Source organism: Bicyclus anynana, chromosome 26 (genome assembly GCF_947172395.1).
Source record: "Bicyclus anynana chromosome 26, ilBicAnyn1.1, whole genome shotgun sequence".
Classification (NCBI taxonomy): domain Eukaryota; kingdom Metazoa; phylum Arthropoda; class Insecta; order Lepidoptera; family Nymphalidae; genus Bicyclus; species Bicyclus anynana.
The window spans coordinates 5,860,766-5,882,676 of NC_069108.1; the positions used below are offsets into that span (position 1 = coordinate 5,860,766).

The 21,911-nt window shown below is 37.9% G+C and overlaps 1 protein-coding gene across 1 annotated transcript in view; it reads right to left on the bottom strand.

The window, feature by feature from the left end:
* LOC112044879 (pantothenate kinase 3) overlaps window positions 1-21,911 on the bottom strand; it is a 41,834-nt gene that overhangs the window by 15,820 nt on the left and 4,103 nt on the right. The window contains exons 2-3 of the mRNA XM_024080868.2: window positions 1,910-1,980; window positions 875-981 (exon numbers count right to left, since the gene is read on the bottom strand). Of these exons, the coding sequence (XP_023936636.1) occupies window positions 875-981; window positions 1,910-1,980 (178 nt within the window). The remainder of the gene's footprint in view (window positions 1-874; window positions 982-1,909; window positions 1,981-21,911) is intronic.

Genomic DNA, 21,911 nt, shown 5'->3' on the forward strand with positions numbered 1-21,911 from the left:
ATGTATGTGTATTTGCCACAATCTCGGAAAAATTATAGGAATTCCCGACTAGCTTCGAAATACGAGAAATAAAACTTCTTTAAAAAACAAAATAAAAGAAAGCGCCATCTATGAGCCTAAGGCATAACTACAACGCAACAGGTTCTTGAAGTGTACAGAAAGGGATTGTTTCAAAGTTCTCTAACAACGCCATCTACTGGGAATTTTAAATAACAAACACTGTTTGACTATGCCTGTAGATGGCAGAACGCTACGCCAGATTAAAAACGTAAAGCGCTCACCAACTTGTGAGTGGTCGATTTGTGACGTCACGAGTACGAATAATAATAAATATATTGATATACATACCTGAATAAGGTGGATAGTCGGGGGACACCGACTGTTGGCTATACTATAGGCGACTAGCTCATTTTTTCATCCGTCCACACCTTTCGTTGCATAATCCTTCATGGATTATTTTATTAATATTTATTTTTGAGTAGGGGTAGGACATGATAGGGGGAAGGGTAGAGGTCGGGTAGGTGTAGGGTAGGGGTAGAATAGGATAGGGGTAGGGAATAAGTCAAAGCGAAATTTGACCGGCTCGCTAGTTATTAGATATGATCGTTAAAACATAATAGTCCAGTAATTTTAGGCATTTTAGGCATTTTAAACTTCAATTTGGGAAAAAATTCCTACTGAGCTGAATTTTGATTAGCCGGCACGATGTCGACTTTTCGCATCTTCATAATAACCCCGTAATAAAGGTGTATATAAAAAATCAGCTCAGTAGGAATTTATCCCCAGATAAAACTTAATATTACTGGACTATAACTGAGTTACAACTTTGATTCGATCAAAACAACTAGATTAGACGGTAGATGTAAAAACTCACGTGGCGCATTATTGTCTGGCGGCGTAGGCTTCAGGTCCGCCATTTTGATCGTCTCCTTGTTCAGAGGCGGCGCTGTGTATGGAGACCGTCTCGCTTTCTTCAATTGGCTGCTTTAAAAGAAAGACAGATGAATTAGATTTTTTTTAAGAGTGTGCAATATAAAATTTGGTGGTTACAAATGGTTCTGGATCTAAGATTCTGGAAAAGTTAGGAGCCTGATATTTGGGTAAATGATATTTCAAAGTGTTAGTTTGTTATGACCAACCAAGAAAGAGATAACAGGATGGCGAGGCGCATGCGTTGCGTTCGACGGTTTGACCGCTGCCCGCCTGACCGCCACTCTACTTCCGGTAGATCAACATTTTCACTTTTAACGTTAAAAATACTAGGCTAGCATAATATAAGCATTGAGTTTACAAGACGAGACGCAGTCGCGTTTGACACTTTTAGACCACATAATGGTCGCTTAACATTCGATAGAATATGATCGATGTAGTTAACCATAAAAAATACTAGGCTACCATAATCTTACAAGCATTGAGTTTACAAGACGAGATGCAGCCGCGTTTGATACTCTTCGACCACATACATACATAATGGTCGCTTAACAATCGATAGAATATGATCGATGTAGTTAAACATAAAAAATACTAGGCTAGCATAATCTTATAAGCATTGAGTTTACAAGACGAGACATAGTCGCGTTTGACGCTTTTCGACCAAATAATGGTCGCTTAACATCGCAGTTAAACATAAAACATACTAGGCTAGGATAAAGTAATGAGTGACTTTACTTGACGACCGCTTCCTGCGAGTCCACCCTTGAAAATCGGGTATATGCTCGATTGATTGATATGATTCAAATTAAAAAGTACTAGGCTACCATAAATTAATAGGCAATAAGTTTACCTGACGAGACTCCTAGTGCCGCGCTTCACGTGAGTGGAGTTCTTTAGAATAAGATCGATGTTGTTCAAACTAGAGTAAAGTTCAAAGTAAAAAGTACTAGGTAACCATAAGAAGCAATGAGTTTACCTGACGAGACTCCTAGCGCCGCGCTCGGGCCTACAGGCCGCGAGGCAGCCCTCACAGCGGTGCAGGCGCATCTGTTGACAAAGATAAAACGATCCTTACATTAAATACCATTAGAACACAAAATCAGATCTTTCCAACGTCACCCTGACATGAATTCCTAATCACTCATCCTATAAGCATGATAGATCTGAACGCCCCTCTAAGCCAAGGTTAGAATCTCAGAGGATGCCTTAGAGACACGTTATACTAACCCTTGAGGTCGACTTTAGTAAAGCTTTCGCTGTAAAGCCTAGGTAATGAAGTAACTTTTTCGTTTCTCATACTGGGAAAGTAGTGTTGTTTGATCCGAGCGTTGGGTGGAAAATGCTGCTTCCCTCCATAGGGATGGAAAATCTCATATAAATTATTTCCCACCTAAGGGCCGGAATGAACTTTAAAATTAGAACTGCTGTCATCAGCACTGTGAATAGTTTTTTTTTTATTTTTCCTCAAATAAATTCGGGGACAGGCAAAGATCGTTGACCTAACAGCCTATTCAGACGTCAAGGAAGTTCTTGAGGAAGAGTTTTATGTAAAAAATAAACTAGGGTTCCATAAAAGTCACGTGGGTTCCAAGCGCGCCTTGGTACAAGAGCCTACAACATACTCTGCCAGGGTATATGTATTTTTTTCTCATATGTTTATAAAAATATATCGCAATATACATAAAATGCAAATCTAAAAGCTAGGTCATAAAGCCAGGTCATTGACGTACAAAAAAATTGAAAAAAAAATTACATATACGTGCCCCCCCCCCCCCCCCAAACGAAAACTCCAACCCGATAATGACAATAGCCTATACTACTATCGTTAACAACTGAGTCTTAGGGCCATAAATCATTTCTCTATATCTATCTCGCTTGCACTTATGGGTCTTATGGAGCCGTCTAGTGAAGGGTGTAACAATGAAAGACATATTATCGATAAGTAAAGTTTATTATCGTATCTTGTTCACAAAATTAAAAAAATTAACAATATTTGATTTAATATAATACATATTTCATATTATATAATTATTAACTAAATAAACTTTTCAATTCATTGAGAAACAGGAATACGTTGTGAATCAGTGTTCGAGCTTGAGGGCTAATATCGCCATGTAATTTCTTCAGATCAACGTTAGAAAATAAAGTATCCATAGTGCGCAACGAGTAACACATGAATGTATTTATTTAATTGCAGTAAACACATTTATAGCAAAAAAAATACGCAATGCAATTACATTAGAAACCGACCAATCAGAATCGTCCAAATCATTATTGACTCATCATTAGCACGTGCGCAGGTAGCCGTTTATCGATAATTAGGGTGCGCAGGTAGGCGCGCTGCACATTCCTATCTTTTTTGACTTTTATGACCGGACGACTCAGATGATAACGCGCATACTATAGTTGGGGCACGGATCGAACCCCGGTCCTTTTATACGACTCCGGCCCCTTAACCTTGGACTGACGCTTTTCAGCCATTTTACGCGAATTTCCCCATATGTTTATAAAAAAAATATCGCAACATACATAAAATGCAAATCTAAAAGTCGGGTCATTGACGTACAAACTGGTTAATATATATATATATATATAAAATTGTCATGCTTGACCTAATACAAACTGACCTAGCGGATACGATAGACCTTGATAGTCTATGATAATAATCTAGCAATTATATAAACTTACATAGCTGTAAGTATTGAAAACTAGACGATGCAACGCGGTTTCACGCGTGTAGTTCCCGTTCCCGTGAGATTATGGGGATAGAAATATAGCCTATGCCACTCACTAATAACGTGGCTTCATCATCATCATCATCATATCAGCCGATGGACGTCCACTGCAGGACATAGGCCTTTTGTAAGGACTTCCAAACATCTCAATACTGAGCCGCCTGCATTCAGCGAATCCCTGCGACTCGCTTGATGTCGTCAGTCCACCTGGTGGGGGGTCGGCCAACACTGCGCTTACTAGTGCGGGGTCGCCATTCCAGCACTTTGGGACCCCAACGCCCATCGGCTCTTCGAACTATGTGCCCCGCCCATTGCCACTTCAGCTTCGCAACTCGTTGAGCTATGTCGGTGACTTTGGTTCTTCTGATCACGCAGAGATACTCCTAACATAGCTCGTTCCATCGCCCGCTGTGTGACTCTGAGCCTTCTTATGAGACCCATAGTTAGCGACCAAGCGAACGTGGCTTACTAATGGTAAAAGAATTTACAAAATCGGTTACATAGGTCCAGAGATTACGCCCAATAACACTACAAACTTTACCTCTTTATAATATTACATATAGAAAGAAGTATACATAAGAATACCTACTTAATACCCAGACCACGTAATCCATGTAATGTTTGTGGTTACGAAAAACTATTGTGTATTCAGTTTAAAAAGTGTAAGTATTGTTAAATCGTCTTGTTTTATATAAAACAAACTTGTTTTTAACCCCCGAGACAACAATTGTGTTCTTTTTTTTTTTAATTCTTTACAAGTTAGCCCTTGACTACAATCTCACCTGATGGTAAGTGATGACGCAGTCTAAGACTAACAGGCAGGCAGGCAGGCGGGCTAACTTGTTAGGAGGTAAATGAAAATCCACACCCCTTTCGATTTCTACACGGCATCGTACCGGAACGCTAAATCGCTTGGCGGTACGTCTTTGCCGGTAGGGTGATAACTAGCCACGGCCGAAGCCTCCCACCAGCCAGACCTGGACAAATTAAGAAAATCTCAGTCTGCCCAGTCGGGGATCGAACCCGGGACCTCCGTCTTGTAAATCCACCGCGCATACCACTGCGCCACGGAGGACGTCAAAAATTTATAAGTTTGACGTGTCTGTCCATAGCTCCATAGCTTCCGAACGGTTGAAGCAATTTCAATTTAATATAAATATTTATATATATAAAAAAAATAGAATTTAGTCTGTGCAACTGACTGAAGGTGACTCATGTCTTGGTCATGTTTGATGAAAATCGGTTGAGCCGTTTAAAAGTTGTGGGGGTGAAAGTGGGGAAGAACGAACGAATGTCTGCTGCAAATATACTCGAGTGGGCTTTCAAATGAAAGAGATTTGATCGAGAATGTAATAATAATTATATGCTATTCGGGGGTTTTTCAAAATTTCATGTTACATATTGTAATACAGTTATCTATCCATATTATATAACACTAGCCGACGTCCGCGACTTCGTCCGCGTGAAACTCGATGTAAACTTTCAACTACCCTACTCCTACCTACCCCTACCCTACTTTTCTGGTTAATTTTTTACACCTTGTGTCCGAAAAACCCAAATATCTTAAAATTTCTATTAAGTTTAGCCTATGTTACTTGTGGATAATATAGCTTTCGAATGGTGAAAGAATTTTTAAAATCGGTCCAGTAGTTTGTGAGCCTATACATTACAATCAAACAAACAAACATACAAACAAAGATTTCCTCTTTATAATATTAGTATAGAAAAGCCTCTAATACGTCTGTTTTTGTGTTCGGTAAACAACAAATATATTAAACGACGAACGAATTAAATTTTCATACTTAAATATACGGCAATCAAAGACACTGGACATTTTTAAAAATGCCGTAAAGACTCATTATCTGGTGCAGTAAAAACGATCTGTATCTACTATTTCTTTTCAATATAAGGTATTTATTAGTATATTTTGATATGTATTTTATTCATTATTAGTTAGTAGGTATTAGTAGGTATTTGTGTAATATTGTTTATGTATTAGGATGTAAATTATTTGTATGTATGTGTATTAATAATACTATGGTTATTTTTGTTTTACGCCACCTGCTGATGTCCTTAAGTTTTCCTAAACCGAAGGTTGCCTGGAAGAAATCGCTACTTAGCGATAAGGCCGCCTTTTGTATGCTGATCTCTTCCTAATTTGTTTTTTTATTTCACTTGTTTTTGTCTTTGTGGTATGCAAATAAAGTATATTTATCTTATCTTTATCTTATACTGTTTTCTTTCACCAATCGATAAATGATTCACTGAATAAAGCTCGATCTCTACGTAAATCCGTTCAACGGTTTGTAAGACATCAGGTAATAAAGAATATTACATACATACTTACATACATACATACATACATACATACATACATACATACATACAAGATAAACGAAAAACATAACCCTTCTTGCAGTCGAGTAAAGAATACAGAGATAATTTAAAACATAATAGACTATTAAAAAAGAACTATCTACTAGTAGATGTGTTGATAGGAAGTTATGTGCAGTAAAAAAACCATTGGCTGATTCATTTTCATAAGCCCAGCTTAAGTTTAAGACATGCATTTGTCATTATAAGGACATCTCATAAGTCCTCATTCGCACGAGAGTTTTTTAAACGTTAAAAAAACGTTCAAAGTAATAGTATGAAGCTAAATGAAGGTCTATTTCCAACGTCCAAAATTCAAAATGCAACACTGCTCGAAAAAAGCGCTATATTTTAAAAACCCTGTCGTGTGAACATAGTATACTTGGGAATGCATTTGTTTTACTTGGACGCTTTTTTAACGTCCGGTAAAAAAACACTCGTGCGAATGAGGGCTTAGCAGGTTCAGTATGACATTGAAATAATTACAAGGCAGGTATTTGCAACAAAGCGGTGCCTTGATACTTTCAAAACATCGCTATGCAGTTTATAATGTCCTAGTATTTATTCATTTATGTTTAGGCTTAGCTGAATGAAACAAACACAAGTTTTTAATTATTAACATTAAAATTAAAATGGAACCGACTTCAAAAACGTCGTTATCAACCCATATCCCGGCTCACTGTTGAGCTCGAGTCTCTTCTCAGAATGAGAGGGTATCGCCATGGAGGTTTGATATTTGGTATATTGATATAAGGCGATGTTGATTAGTAGGTATATTTATTATTTCACTGATTGTAACAATAGTATATGGATATAAAATAAAAGTACTATCAAATAGATGATGTGATGTGGAATGGAGGACTGGTTAAGATGTAATGAATGGGCGAAACAATATATCCACGCATGCGCGGTCGAGGGAATTCTAAATATGAAATGAATCTGGAATGTGAATGTAGATGGCCTAACCTAAAGTGGGCGAACGAAAGAGTTCGTTCGCCACAAGGGGTTAGGCCAATAGTCCACCACGCTGGCCCAATGCGGGTTGGCAGACTTCACACACGCAGAGAATCAAGAAAATTCTCTGGTATGCAGGTTTCCTCACGATGTTTTCCTTCACCGTTTGTGACACGTGATATTTAATTTCCTAAAATGCACACAACTCAAAAGTTGGAGGTGCATGCCCCGGACCGGATTCGAACCCACAACCTCCGGAATCGGAGGCAGAGGTCATATCCACTGGGCTATCACGGCTCTCACGGCTCAAAAACGTATTTTCAGTTATTTTGATTTCAACACAAAATTACAAAACTGATTTTCATGAAAATAAAATGGATCTAAAGTATACTTTTTCAAACAAAAAGACAATTTTCAACTTAGTTATGTGGAAAGAGCTCAGTTATGAGGTAACAAATATTTAAAAAAATCATACGCGTTGAATTGCGAACTTCCTCCTTTTAAGTCGATTAAAAAGGTAGGTAGGTATTATTTATCCCGTTTTTGCCACATTTTTCATTGATAGTCCATTCCTTTTGATAGTAGCGTGTGTGTATAGCCTTCATCAATAAATGGACTATTCAACACAAAATCTTCAATTCGATCAAGTATATATGTATATGTAAGACAAAATATTAATTTGTACAAACGAAAAGGAGATTTAAACCCACGTCTTACTAGACACGGGCATAAGTTAGTTATTTCTGCATATCGTCTCCAAAGAGTAAAAAAATCTTTTGTAGGTTTGGGTGTACTCTTCTATAATAAGATCCCCAAGACTGTGATGGACCTGCCAATGCATAGCTTTAAGCAATGTGTTAAAAACATTTACTTGTCGAGGGTACTACAACATTGATGAGTTCCTTAATGATAAAGATGCTTGGAGGCCGTTGGATCAGCTGCCACCTTCACACAGGAAGTAAAACTATAAGAAATGTAAACAGTAATTGTTATTAATTGTAAATTATAATACTGTATGACTTTTTCAAAAGAGCAACTGTTGAGTTTCTTGCCGGTATCTTCTCAGCAGAACCTGCCTTCCGAACCGGTGGTAGAATCTTTACAAATAGTCAACTGACGTGTCAAAAGTGCTTGTAAACTGAGCCTACTTGAAATAAATGATTTTTGATTTTGATCAAATAAGTGGTTCCTGAGATAAGCGCGTTCAAACAAACAAACATACACTTCAGTCTTATAACATTCAAGTATATAGCTAACATAAGACCGGAAATCCTCCTCCTTAAGAGTTATTTTTATTTTTATTATTAAACCCGCTATGTGTGTACAAAAGCCAAGGATTTGTACCTACCGGAAATATAAATAAAATGCTAAAATTGTAGAGGACAGAAATAAACCAATTTACAAATTTAATCTATACTAATATTATAAATGCGAAAGTCTGTCTGTAACCTTTTCACGTTTAAACGTTTGAACTGATTAAGATGAATTTTGGCTACAATGATAGGACCTTAGAGCAAAACATAGGGTACTTTTTGACCCTAAAATAAAAATAGAATGGGGTGAAATAGGTGTTGAAAATTTGTATGGAAAGTCGTCCATTTTTAGTTACAGTTTTAAAAATGTGTTCATAAATCATGAAAAAAATAGCAAATATAATGTAATTCAACAATTTTTAAAATTCAACCCCTAAAGTGGTCAAATAGGGGTTGAAATTTTACATATAGCGAACAAGCGTCAGCTTTTAGCGTTTTCTATTCTGTGTAGCGGACCCGGTCATGCTTCGGATATTATGTGCACCTCTTCTCTACCCTTATAACCTACCCCTTATCCTAAGTCCGTCTCCTGGTTCAAAGCTATCTCTCCACAAAGTTTCAGCCAAATCGGTTCAGCCGTTCTTGAGTAATTAATAGTGTAACTAACATTATTTTCTTTTATATAGACGTAATACGTTAGCATGGAAATCAATGTAAACTTTCAACCCCTATTTCACCACTTTAGGGGTTGAATTTTAAAAATTCTTGAATCACATTATATTTCGTATTTATTTTATGATTTATGCACAAATTTTTAAAACTGTAACTCAAAAAATGAAGGACTTTCCATACAAACTTTCAACCGCTATTTCATCCCCTTCTATTTTTATTTTAGGGTCAAAAAGTAGCCTATGTTTTCATCCAAGGTGTCATTTATTGTTATACCACCATTCACCACGGCTGGTTCAGCGGTTTAACAGTGAAAAGGTAACAGACAGACAGACATATTTTCGCATTTATAAAAATGGCAAAGAAAGATTTAAGTACTCATGAGAGTAGAAAAATTAACTTCAATAAAAAAATAAAGCAAATGATTAAATCTATACGTGTACGTTTATGGTATGATTATAAATTATAATATACTAGCCGACGCCCGTGACTTCGTCCGCGTGAAACTCGATGTAAACTTTCCACTACACCTATCCTATCCCTAGCCTAACTCTACCCCTACCCTACTCCTACCTACCCCTACCCTACTTTTCTGGTTAATTTTTTACACCTCGTGTCCGAAAAACCCAAATATCTTACGGAACCCAATTTTATTCCAAAATAAAATTTAGCCTATGTTACTTGTGGATAATTTAGCTTTCGAATGGTGAAAGAATTTTTAAAATCGGTTCAGTAGTTTTTGAGCCTATTCATTACAAACATACAAACAAAGTTTTCCTTTTTATAATATTAGTATAGATTTAATAACTTATGTAATCAGTTAGGCATGATAAAATATAATGATCAAAAGGTCAAGCGCTTGTCATGTCACCACTGTCATGCACTGACATACGTCACACATTTGGCACACATGCTCGTATATCATTTACATTGCACGGATTCCATACGTTTTCCGTGCGCACGTTTCAATGGGATGACACATATCGATACTAGTGCCTCGTGTTTATGTTGCCCTGGTACTCAATAATAATAATAATAATAATAATAATACTTTTATTTCAAACTTCAATAGGCTCATAGTTATGTTAGTAAAAATACAATGTGTTAGTTAACTTATGAACTACTTAAGTATAGTAATATAACTTATTCTATTTCTAGTACTCGTAATATGTGTGTCACTGCCGCTCCAACCCATTTGACATGGAACAGCAGTAATTCACATATTTACAGTCCAACCTGCTCGCAATCATTGCTAGAATGCTGTTGGTGCCGCCCCGCACCCTGCGCACCAAGGATCCACAACGTTTGCGCATTGTGGCGTAAAAACAGTCAACACGCGCATCCGCGAACGCTACAAAAGCGGGGCAACCCCATCAGCACCCTGAATGCGTTGTTATATTGTACACGGAGAGCGTTATAAGATTTTTGAGAGTATTTGGCCCACAGGCTGCACGTGTAGAAACTAGTGCAGTATGCTCTGAACAACGTAATTTTAACGGCATATGAACACCGCGCAAACCTGCGAGCCAGCATATTTGCTCTTACTGATAACGCCCTCCGTTCTCTCTCGATGTCAGTGTCGTCTCTAAGGTCAGGGGTCAACATGTGTCCGAGGTACTTGACTTTATTCACTCTCTCTAATGCTACGCGATTCAGCGAGATAGGTGGAAGGGTTAGATTTTTAGATGTTTTACCCTCTGCCTCAAAGACCATCACTACACTCTTTTTAGTGTTATAGGCAAGACCATGTTTCGCCACATAAGCCTCACATACAGCTATGAGCTTCCTGAGACCACAGATTGACGCACTCAACAGCACCATATCATCGGCGTAACTTATGTTATTTAAAGACACTCCATCTATGTAGCAGCCGGTTCTGGTGCTGCTGAGCTCGCCTAGCAAGTCATCCACGTACAGGTTGAATAGCGTAGGTGAGCTTAACCCCCCCTGCCTCACTCCGCACTCCAATCCATACGAGTCTGACAATGCGCCTGCCCACCGGACATTGTTGACCTGGTTTCTATACCAATATTTAAAAATGTTGGTGAGTTCTGGAGGTAGTTTTGCTTCCTCCATCTTTCGCCATAGGATGTCATAAGAAACCAGGTCAAATGCTTTAGACAAGTCCAGAAAACAGGCGTAAATCTGAGTCTTCCTCTTGGCATAGTATGTGACAGCATGCTTCAGCCCCAAAACAGCACTCTCAGTAGACAAACCATGTCGGAAACCAAATTGGTTGTCGTGTGGTCTAAAGAAATTATTTAAGTGAGAGTTAAGCATGCTGTCAAATACCTTCGCGATGACAGTAGCCAATGAGATGGGCCTATAGTTGGTTTTATCGGATAAGTCCCCGGTTTTGTTTTTCACTATAGGCACAACTATAGTACGCATCATCTCACTGGGCATGTAGCTGTGGCTAATACAAATGTTGTACAACATGGCCAAGACCCTCGGTAGATGTGGCCCAGCATGTTGTAGATGCTCGATGCTAAGACCATCATGGCCCGGGGATTTACCTCTGGTCATATGCTTGATAGTGCTTTCAATTTCTTTATACTTGAATTGTATCCCCACCACCCTGTCAGTCTCAACATCAGGCATCAAATGAGAGGGCCCCAATGGCGATTTTACAAAAAAGTGGTCCTTGAAAACATTGGAAATCGTTTCAGGGTCGCTCACGCCGCTGACGCTCACGGGTATAGAAGGCTTAGCATTTATTTTATTTGTATGCTTCCAAAAACCCCTAAAGTCATTTTTAGAATGATGTGAGGCCAGAATGTCCATTTTTATCTGTTCTTGGTGGTTTTGACACCATTTTAAACGTGCTTTGAAAATTCTTCTGGCCTCAGTCATCTCCGTATAAAACGGCCCACCAGCTGGTTTACCATATGATACCCACAACAAAAATTTTTGTCTTGCCTTCCCGTGTGCTTCAGCTACATGCTTATTCCAGCCTATCACTTTGTTTTTAATTTTCCTCTTTCTTGGCTTTCTACTCATTACAGACGCTTCTTCAATGAAGGTTAGTTTCACTTTTTTGTATATTCCATAAAAGATGTTTGTTGCTTAGTGTCTGCTAGTGGCAAACGGATGGACCGATTTGGATGTTTTTTTTTTTATTCATAAAGAATACAACTGAAAAGTTGGAGGTGCATGCCCCGGACCGGATTCGAACCCACACCCTTCGAAATCGGAGGCAGAGCTCATAACCACTGGGTTATCACGGTACACACACGGTACACAGTTGTGTGCATTTTAAGAAATTAAATATCACGTGTCTCAATCGGTGAAAGAAAACATCGTGAGGAAACCGTATGCAGGTTTCCTCACGATGTTTTCCTTCACCGATTGAGACACGTGATATACATCGTGAGGAAACCTGAATACCAGAGAATTATCTTAATTCTCTGTGTGTGTGAAGTCTGCCAATCCGCATTGGGCCAGCGTGGTGGACTATTGGCCTAACCCCTCTCATTCTGAGAGGTCAGCAGTGAGCCGAATATGGGTTGATGACGACGAAAGAATACAATAGGGAACTTGAGCTAACTTATCCTAATAACTATACATTTTCTTTAGTAGAAAAATAATTATATGGAGAATGTATTTTTCCATAATGCCTAGATTATATGATACCCTGGTACTTAAAATGCTAAAGTTTGAAATTGTTAAGTTTATCCTTATTTATAAATTACAAAGCTCAACCAACCATTAACCAATCGTACGTAATTGTACCCACCAACCAGTTTGCCTTGAACCTTGGACAATAGCACATTATGACCTGACCATACCACAAACAAGTTTTAGTATCCTTATAATTTAAACGAGTGCAAATCTATATTCATCATTATTCTCTATATTTGGCACAACAGGGCTAGGCCTTGTATATTATAGGAGAGGGGATTTGTAGCTTTGACCCAAAACGTTGATTCAATATTTGACTATAATAATCGGGAAAAGAAAAAAAATCGGCCAACACATTAGGAAACTTTCGCTTAACCGCTGGATCAATGGTCAGATCAGATACAGAAGGTGATTCTTGAAACTTGATACTGAACGGATTTATCTTATCTTGGTCTTGAAATGTTCGTAAAGGTATAGGGAAGGTTTAAAAGCTGAGGAAAATTAGGATAATTGCCGGGAAACTCATAAAAACAACCCTTTTCTATTTCCCATACAATTAACGTTTAAGAGTCAAGGGGTAGGGGTAGGGTAGAGGTAGAGTAGGGGTAGGGAAGAAGTGCACACAAGATAATTATCTAAATATATAAAACTCAAAAGTGACTGACTGACATAGTGATCCATCACAGCCTCAGACTAAATACATAAGGACTAGTATCGCACCCAAATTCACGAACAAAATTTTCTGCCATTTTCGAAGGAAAACGAGCTTAGATTTCATACATATCTTATACTAAACTAGCAGTTTTTGTTCGTTTTTTACGCCATTTAGCTACACAAAAAGGTATTTTTATGGAGGTTTTTAACCGACGGACACGATTATAAACTATGAAACGTCGATTCTATAGAGACAGTGTTTATAATCGCATAAGATCGTTGATCATATACTTTGACAGAAAAATAATGTCTTGCGAGGCAGGTCTTTATCTAATTAGTCTGAGATCACAGCGCAAACCACTGGACGGATCGGGCTGAAATTTGGCATGCAGGTTGATGTTATGACGTAGGCATCCGCTAACAAAGGATTTTGATCAATTCTACCCCCAAGGGGATAAAATAGGGGATGAAAGTTTGTATTAAACTTTGTAGATTTCTGGCAATTTAGCTGAAATTTGGAATGATAATAGATTTTACTATACATGGGCTACTTTTCATATCGGAAAAATCCATGGTTCCCGCAAGATTTGTGAAAAACTGAATTCCACGCGGACGAAGTCGTGGGCGTCTGCTAGTGGATATATAAAATTATTGTGTCGTTGTGTTTGTTACCAAAGCCCCGACGCAAAAAGAGGAGTGTTATAAGTTTGAAGTGTCAGTCTGTCTCATTTCAATTGAGTTTTTTTTTATTAAATGTGACTTATGTGCGAGTGTTCTTAGACATGTTTAATGAAAATCGGTTGAGCCGTTTTAAAGTTGTGGGGGTGAAAGTGGGGAAGAATTACCGAATGTCTGCAAATATACTCGAGTGGGGTCTCAAATGAAAGCGCACTGAAAGATACTTGATCGAGAGTGTAATTAATAATTTTATGACATTCGGGGGTTTTTCAAAATTCTAAATTTTCTATGAAACTAGCTGACGCCGCGCGGTTTTACCAGCGTGGTTCCCGTTCTCGTAGGAATACGATAAATAGGCTATCTAACACTGAAAGAATTTTTCAAATCGGACCAGTAGTTCCAGAGATTAGCGCGTTCAATCAAACAAACAAACAAACAAACTCTTCAGCTTTATAATATTAGTATAGATTTCGTGTTGAGTGAATAACTGATAAGGGTGATTTACTATATTTTTTGTTTTAAATAGAAATATTTAGCAAAAATACGTTTGCCGGGTCAGCTATAGATTACCAAAAATTCCATATTAATACGCATACGTTATCAAGGCTTTGCGGCGTAAAGTCGGCGCCGATAGCCGATATTACAGATTACAATAATCCTATCTTTATATAATACACCGACATAGCACCACGAATCATCATTATCATTATCGGCTCACTGCTGAGCCATATTCGGCTCACTGCTGAGCTCGAGTCTACTCTCAGAATGAGAGGGGTCAGGCCAATAGTCCACCAAGCTGGCCCAATGCAGATTGGCAGACTTCACACACGCAGAGAATGAAGAAAATCCTCTGGTATGCAGGTTTCCTCATGATGTTTTCCTTCACCGTTTGAGACACGTGATATTTAATTTTTTAAAATGCACACAACTGAAAAGTTGGAGGTGCACGCCCCGGACCGGATTCGAACCCAAACCCTCCGGAATCGGAGGCAGAGGTCATATCCACTGGGCTATCACGGCTCTTATGTGTACCAGTACATGTATGTGGTAAATAAATAATGACACTATAGAGCACAATGTGCATTATTGTGCAGACGTCCTCTGTGACGCAGCAGACTTACAAGACGAATGTCCTGGGTTCGATCCCCGGCTGGGCTGATTGAGGTTTTCTTAATTGGTTGGCTTCGGCCGTGACTAGTTACCACCGTACCGCCAAGCGATTTAGTCGCAGACATTCGCTGGATGCAGGCGGCTCAGTATCGTGATGTTTGGAAGTCTCTACAAAAGGCCTATGTCCTGCAGTGGACGTCCACCGGCTGATATGATGAATATTATAAACACGAAAGTTTGCATGTCTGTTTGGATGTTTGTTACTCTATAACGCCGTGACTACTAAAGCGATTTGGCCGAAATTTGAAACGGAAATAGATTTTACTCTGTGTTAACACATTGCGTACTTTTCATCCCGGAAAAATCCATGGTTCCCGCGGGATTTGTGAAAAACTGAATTCCACGCGGACGAATTCGCGGACATCCGCTAGTGTAGTTTAAAAATATATATAATATGATAAAATCTTAGTATCCAGAACTTCCAGTGAGTAAGGCTGGATTAAAAAAAAAACAATTGAACTGTTTATAGTAAGGGAGCCCGAGATGCTAAATTTGCAGTTACTAAAGCGTCATGGGGACCGATTGCATTTGGTAGATTAAATGATTGGATTAATAAATGGATATATACTGTTTTCGATTTTAGCGGTGGAAAAAAAAACTACAGACTTTAAAAACAATTTTTATTACTTTGGCTTAATGAAATCGTCAGAAAACATGAGCGATTATTCAGGAGATTATTTCACTCATAATAAGTAAAAAATTAACCGCGCTCGGGGTTCGATAACAGAAATATAAGGGTTTCGTTTTGTAACTTTGGAACCCTCCCATTCCATTACGTTACGCTCAAATCGTCAGGTTTTTGAAATGCACACCTTTTAGCTATCAACTCACCTACCTTATCTTAATCTGACGTGCTGGTTGAGTATTTTCGAAGTTAGTTTTTTTTTTGGGTTGCTCTAAACGGACCCACCAATATTATGGGCTCATACTTGGTGGAGGTACTCAACAACGTGCAAGGTATAGTCCCTTATGTTTATCTGCCGCGCTCGAGTAACTGCAAAAATCCCCTCTTCGGCTCCCCTACTATTAATAAATACATCATTGTCTTTATTCCGATGTCAAAATGTCGAATGTTTTAAATAACATAGAGACCTTTCACACTAGCGCCATTCCTTATTTAGACAATCGACAAATATTTAGTATACTAATATTAAAAAGAGGAAAGATTTGTTTGTTTGTTTGTTTATTATTGAATATCCTCCGAAACTACTGAACTGATTTGAAAAATTCTCTCACTGTCGGGAAGCTACACTATCCCCGAGTGTTAAAAAAAATTGGGGTACTTCCTAATACTCCAATAATGTAACCCAAATCGAAAAAAATAGTAACCTACCCTACCCTAATAGAGAAAAGGTAGGGTAGGGTAGGTGTAGGGTGTGAATAGAATAGATAAAAGCGAAGTTGACCGGGTATACTATAATATGCTTATACTATTCTTACTATACTTTATTTTATAAAGTTTGTGAAATTGTAGGGCTGTAATCTCTACTGAATTTGAAAATTCTTTTACCACTAGGAAGCCACGTCATTTGCGAGAGTCATAGGCTATATTTTATCCCCGTATGCTCACAGGAACGGAAACTGTGCGGGTGAAACCGCGAGGCGTCGGCTAGTTCTCAATAAAAGAACGTCTGTACAGTAGTAACGCGTTGTTGAATTGTCTAGACTCTAGAGTAATACAATAGACATGTGGCATAGAAACCCGTTTACCATAAATCTGTCGTTAAATAATTGTAATTCGGACAGAACGGGTCACATCAGCACTAACGCGTTGTTGAATTGTATAGACTTCTAGAGTGATATAGACGACATGCGACATAATAAACCCGTTTACCATAAAACTGTTGTTGAATAATTGTAATTCGGACAGGACGTATGTCACATTAGCACTAACGCGTTGTTGAATTGTCTAGACTTCTAGAGTGATACAGCAGACATGCGACATAGAAACCCGTTTACCATAAAACTGTTGTTGAATAATTGTAATTCGGACTGGACGTATGTCACATTAGCACTAACGCGTTGTTGAATTGTCTAGACTTCTACAGTGATATAGGCGAAATGCGACATATAAAACCGTTTACCATAAAACTGTTGTTGAATAATTGTAATTCGGACAGGACGTATGTCACATTAGCACTAACGCGTTGTTGAATTGTCTAGACTTCTAGAGTGATATAGCAGACATGCGACATAGAAACCCGTTTACCATATATTGTTAAATATTTGCAATTCGGAATGAACGTATGTCAGATTAGCACTAACGCGTTGTTGAATTGTCTAGACTTCTAGACATGTGGCATAGAAACCCGTTTACCATAAAACTGTTGTTATATAATTGTAATTCCGACAGGACGTGTGTAGGGTCAAATATAGTTAGCATACATTAATAGAATTCAATTTACGTGTATGTACATATTGGGATTTTGTGTGTTTTAGGTATAATAACAGAATGGTGTTAATTATTACAATGTACACAGTATGAGGTGTTAATATATCCGTGAACCATGATTACACATCAAAGAATGACATAAAATTGAAATTTTTGAAAAAACCCAGGAAGATCAGGAAATTATTAATTACACTCTCGATCAAGTCATCAATATTCTTTTTCATTGCGCTTTCATTTGAGATCCGTATTTGGCTCACTGCTGAGCTCGAGTCTTCTCTCAGAATGAGAGGGGTTAGGCCAATAGTCCACCACGCTGACCCAATGCGGATTGGCAGACTTCACACACGCAGAGAATTAAGAAAATTCTCTTGTATGCAAGTTTTCTCATGATGTTTTCACCGTTTGAGACACGTGATATTTAATTTCTTAAAAATGCACACAACAGAAAAGTTGGAGGTGCATGTCCCGGACCGGATTCGAACCTACACCCTCCAGAATCGGAGGCAGAGGTCATATCCACTGAGCTATCGCGGCTCAAGATCTATTTACCAAAGAAATATTATTTATCACGAAAATATTAATTTTAGAACACATATGTAACTTAAACATTTTTAATTAATTTCCGACAAAAGAATAAAACCCCAGAGTTGTGGAAAATACTCACGAGCACCCTGTATATGTATACATTACTAGCTGACGTCGCGCAGTTTCACCCGCGTGGTTTCCGTTCCCGTAGGAATAAGGGGATAATATATAGCCTATAGCCTTCCTCGATAAATGGGCTATCTAACACTGAAAGAATTTTTCAAATCGGACCAGTAGTTCCTGAGATTAGCGCGTTCAATCAAACAAACAAACAAACAAAGAAACTCTTCAGCTTTATAATATTAGTATAGAAGTATAGATATTAGTATAGATAAAGAGGACAGATTTGATTATCAGTTTGTTTGCAATGAATAGGCTCTGGAACTACTGAACCGATTTGAAAAATTCTTTCACTGTTGGGAAGCTACACTATCCCCGAGTGCTATAGGCTATATTTTATTACCATATTCTCACGGGAGCGGGAACTGAGCGGGTGGAACTGCGGGGCGTCGGCTCTAATAAAAAAATACATTTTATTCCAATTTAATATAATAATAATTCCTGCATAAAACTGATTCGATCAACATTAAGAATTTATTGTGAATTTCACTCATCATGGTCAATTGAAAATATAATATTTTATTATCGTTCCGGTACGATGTCGTGTAGAAACCGAAAGGGGTGTGGATTTTCATCCTCCTCCTAACAAGTTAGCTCGCTTCCATCTTAGATTGCATCATCACTTACCATCAGGTGAGATTGTAGTCAAGGGCTAACTTGTAGAGAAATTAAAAAAAAATACTTCAACAGGGGGTCAAGTTACACTTCACTGATATCGTTGACTGACTGCAATAGTCAGATCTTCCTCATTTTATGAAGGCTGTTTGTTCAAGTTAATTTTGTTATATGCATTTTAAGAAATTAATGACGTGTTACAAACGGTGAAGGAAAAATATCGTGAGGAAACCTGCATACCAAAGAATTTTCTTAATAGGGATGATGACAGTTTTTTAAATTGTATATAAATTAAGAGTACGCTAATAGTAAAGCAATTTTGTAAAAGTAACAGGGTATCTGCGATCATTACTTTCGGAGCTACAGGGATTTAAAGGGTCAGATTTGCGGCGCTGCCGCGGATCCCTGAAAAACGCCCCATACAAAATGGTACGAACTTATGACGTCGTAGGCAATTAATGATCGTTAGATTTGTATGGGCGTTTAAACAAAATTACTAATATCTTTGTTATTTCTGCGTTTATGTTTATATTTTATTTATTTAAAAATGTCACATTTAATGTAAGGAAGCTAAAACTGTATGAATTTACGATAAAAGATTTTTAATAGATTTTGAAATTTTATAATCTAATCTATACTAATATTATAAAGAGGTAAAGTTTGTAAGTTTGTAAGTTTGTCACATTTTTTAAATGGGGTAATCTTCGGAACTACTGGTCCGATTTTAAACCGATTTTCACCAGTAGAATGCTACATTATCGGGGAGTGCTATAGGCTATATTTTATATTGGTATCATATATATTAGTTGAGTTATCACAGTTTTTGTCATACAGGTCGGACTGAAAATCCTCTTAAACAGACTTATTCGCATGCGCTGCCTTAACTATTGTGTAAAATTGAAATTAATGTATGGACACTTTATGTATCTTTAAAAGTTCTACAAAAAAGTCCGCGACACCATATATCTATCTTCTATATATTAGCAGATATAGTACCTTTTGTGTTTTAAACATTATAAATTTTATATACTTAGGTTTACGTCATTATTTATACAACTAAACTTTAATCCTTATTAAAATAAATTATTTAATAATCACAAGGATATTATGGAGATAAGATTTACCCTTTACAGTATGTTAATTGCTTAAATAGTTTCGGAGATATTACAAAATTTCTAAAAGACGCAGAAATTCCGCTATATGACGTCTGGCGCTTTCATTTACGTAGTTCCCGTTCCTGTGTGAATATGGGGATCAAACATAGCCTATGACACTCGCAAATAACGTAGCTTTCTATTGGTAAAACAATTTTTCAAATCGGTCCAGTAGATCCAGAGATTACCTCCTATAACCACACGAACTTTACCTCTTTATATTATTAGCATAGAAGTCTCTATTTCTCTTGGTCATACCACAACTCTCGAAGGAATGGACCGATTTTGCTAAGGGTAGGAGTAAGATAGAGAAGTTACAGGGTAGGGTACGGGTAGGAAAGCGTAGGGGTAGTGTAGGGGTAGGGTAGGTTTAGGGCCGGGTTTAGGGTAGTGGTAGGGTAGGGGTAGAGGTAGGGTAGTGGTAGGGTAGAGAAACGGGTAGGATAGGGAAGTGGTAGGGTAGGGGTAGGATAGGCGTGAGATAGGGGTACGGGTGGGATAGGAGTAGAAAGGGATAGGGTACGGGCAGGGTAGGGGTAGGATGGGGGTAGGGGTAGGATGGGGGTAGGGGTAGGATGGGGGTAGGGTGTAGGTAAGGTAGGGGTAGGGTAGGGGTAGGTTTGGAGTAGGTTAGGGGTAGGGTGAGGGTAGGTGTAGGGTAGGGTAGATGTAGGGGTTGGGTAGGGTAGGGTTGGGGTAGTGGTAGGGTAGGGGTAGGGTAGGGTAGGGGTAGTAGTAAAGTTGACATCGAAATTTACGCGGACGAAGTCGCGGGCGTCCGCTAGTTTATACATAAAAAGCAAAGATTGACTGGAATATAAATAATATATTCCAGTCAATCTTTGCTTTTTATGTATAAATTAGTTAACATTGACCTTATTTACCCGAATGTATCATAAAAGTCAAATGTATAATCAAACCTAGTCATCATCCCCATTCTCTGCGTCTGTGAAGTCTGCCAATCGCATTGGGCCAGCGTGGTGGACTATTACCCTGTGGCGACTCGGCAGTGAGCCGAATATGGGTTATACTTCTCATAATAAAAAAAATGTCAGATTGAATGTAAATAATTATACGTTTTTTTATTTAACAGGTGACTCATATCAAATCTATATATATAAAAGAAAGTCGTGTTAGTTACTCCACTTATAACTCAAGAACGGCTGAACCGATTTAGCTGAAAATTGGCAGGGAGGTAATTTAGAGCCAGGAGAAGGACATAGGATACTTTTTTTTTGTAGGGGTAGGGTAGGGGTAGGGTAGAGGTAGTTGAAAGTTTACATCGAGTTTCACGCGGGCGTCCGCTAGTTTAATATAAACAATATTAATTTCGTTTAGTACATGGAATAAGGGTCGAAATATATCGATATTAATTGATAAAAGTTAAGGGTTTCTTATAAAACTTAATTTAAAAATCATGTATTTTTTCAAATTTAGCCAAACGTCAAAAAAGCTGTCGTCCATTTTGTGACGTCACAATGTATGTTACTTGATGTACTATTCAAACTAAATGTTAATTAATATTTATGTCAAACGCTCTGTTTGTAAGGGATTTATTATAGTGACGTCATGAAACAGTTGCAATAGACCATCGTGGCCGACTGGCGTTTTAGCTCGTATTGTCATAAAATTAAAATTTTGACATAAAAATTAGGATTTTCATGTCAATCACGTCTCAAAAAATTTTATTATTTTTTTTCAATCTAGTAGAACGATAATGAAAAATTTAAGACCATTAAAAAAGTGTCAACTAGCCTATTATTTCAAAAAACGACGACAGACTGACAAACATAAAAATAAACTATTTATACTAATATTATAAAGCTTAAGGGTTTTGTTTGTTTGAACGCGCTAATCTCAGAAACTACTGGTCTGATTTGAAAAACTCTTTCAGTGTTAGATAGCCCATTTATCAAGGAAGGCTATAGGCTATATTTTATCCCAGTATTCCTACGGGTACGGGAACCACGCGTCTACTAGTCCTTGATAAAATGATGTAGGTCTG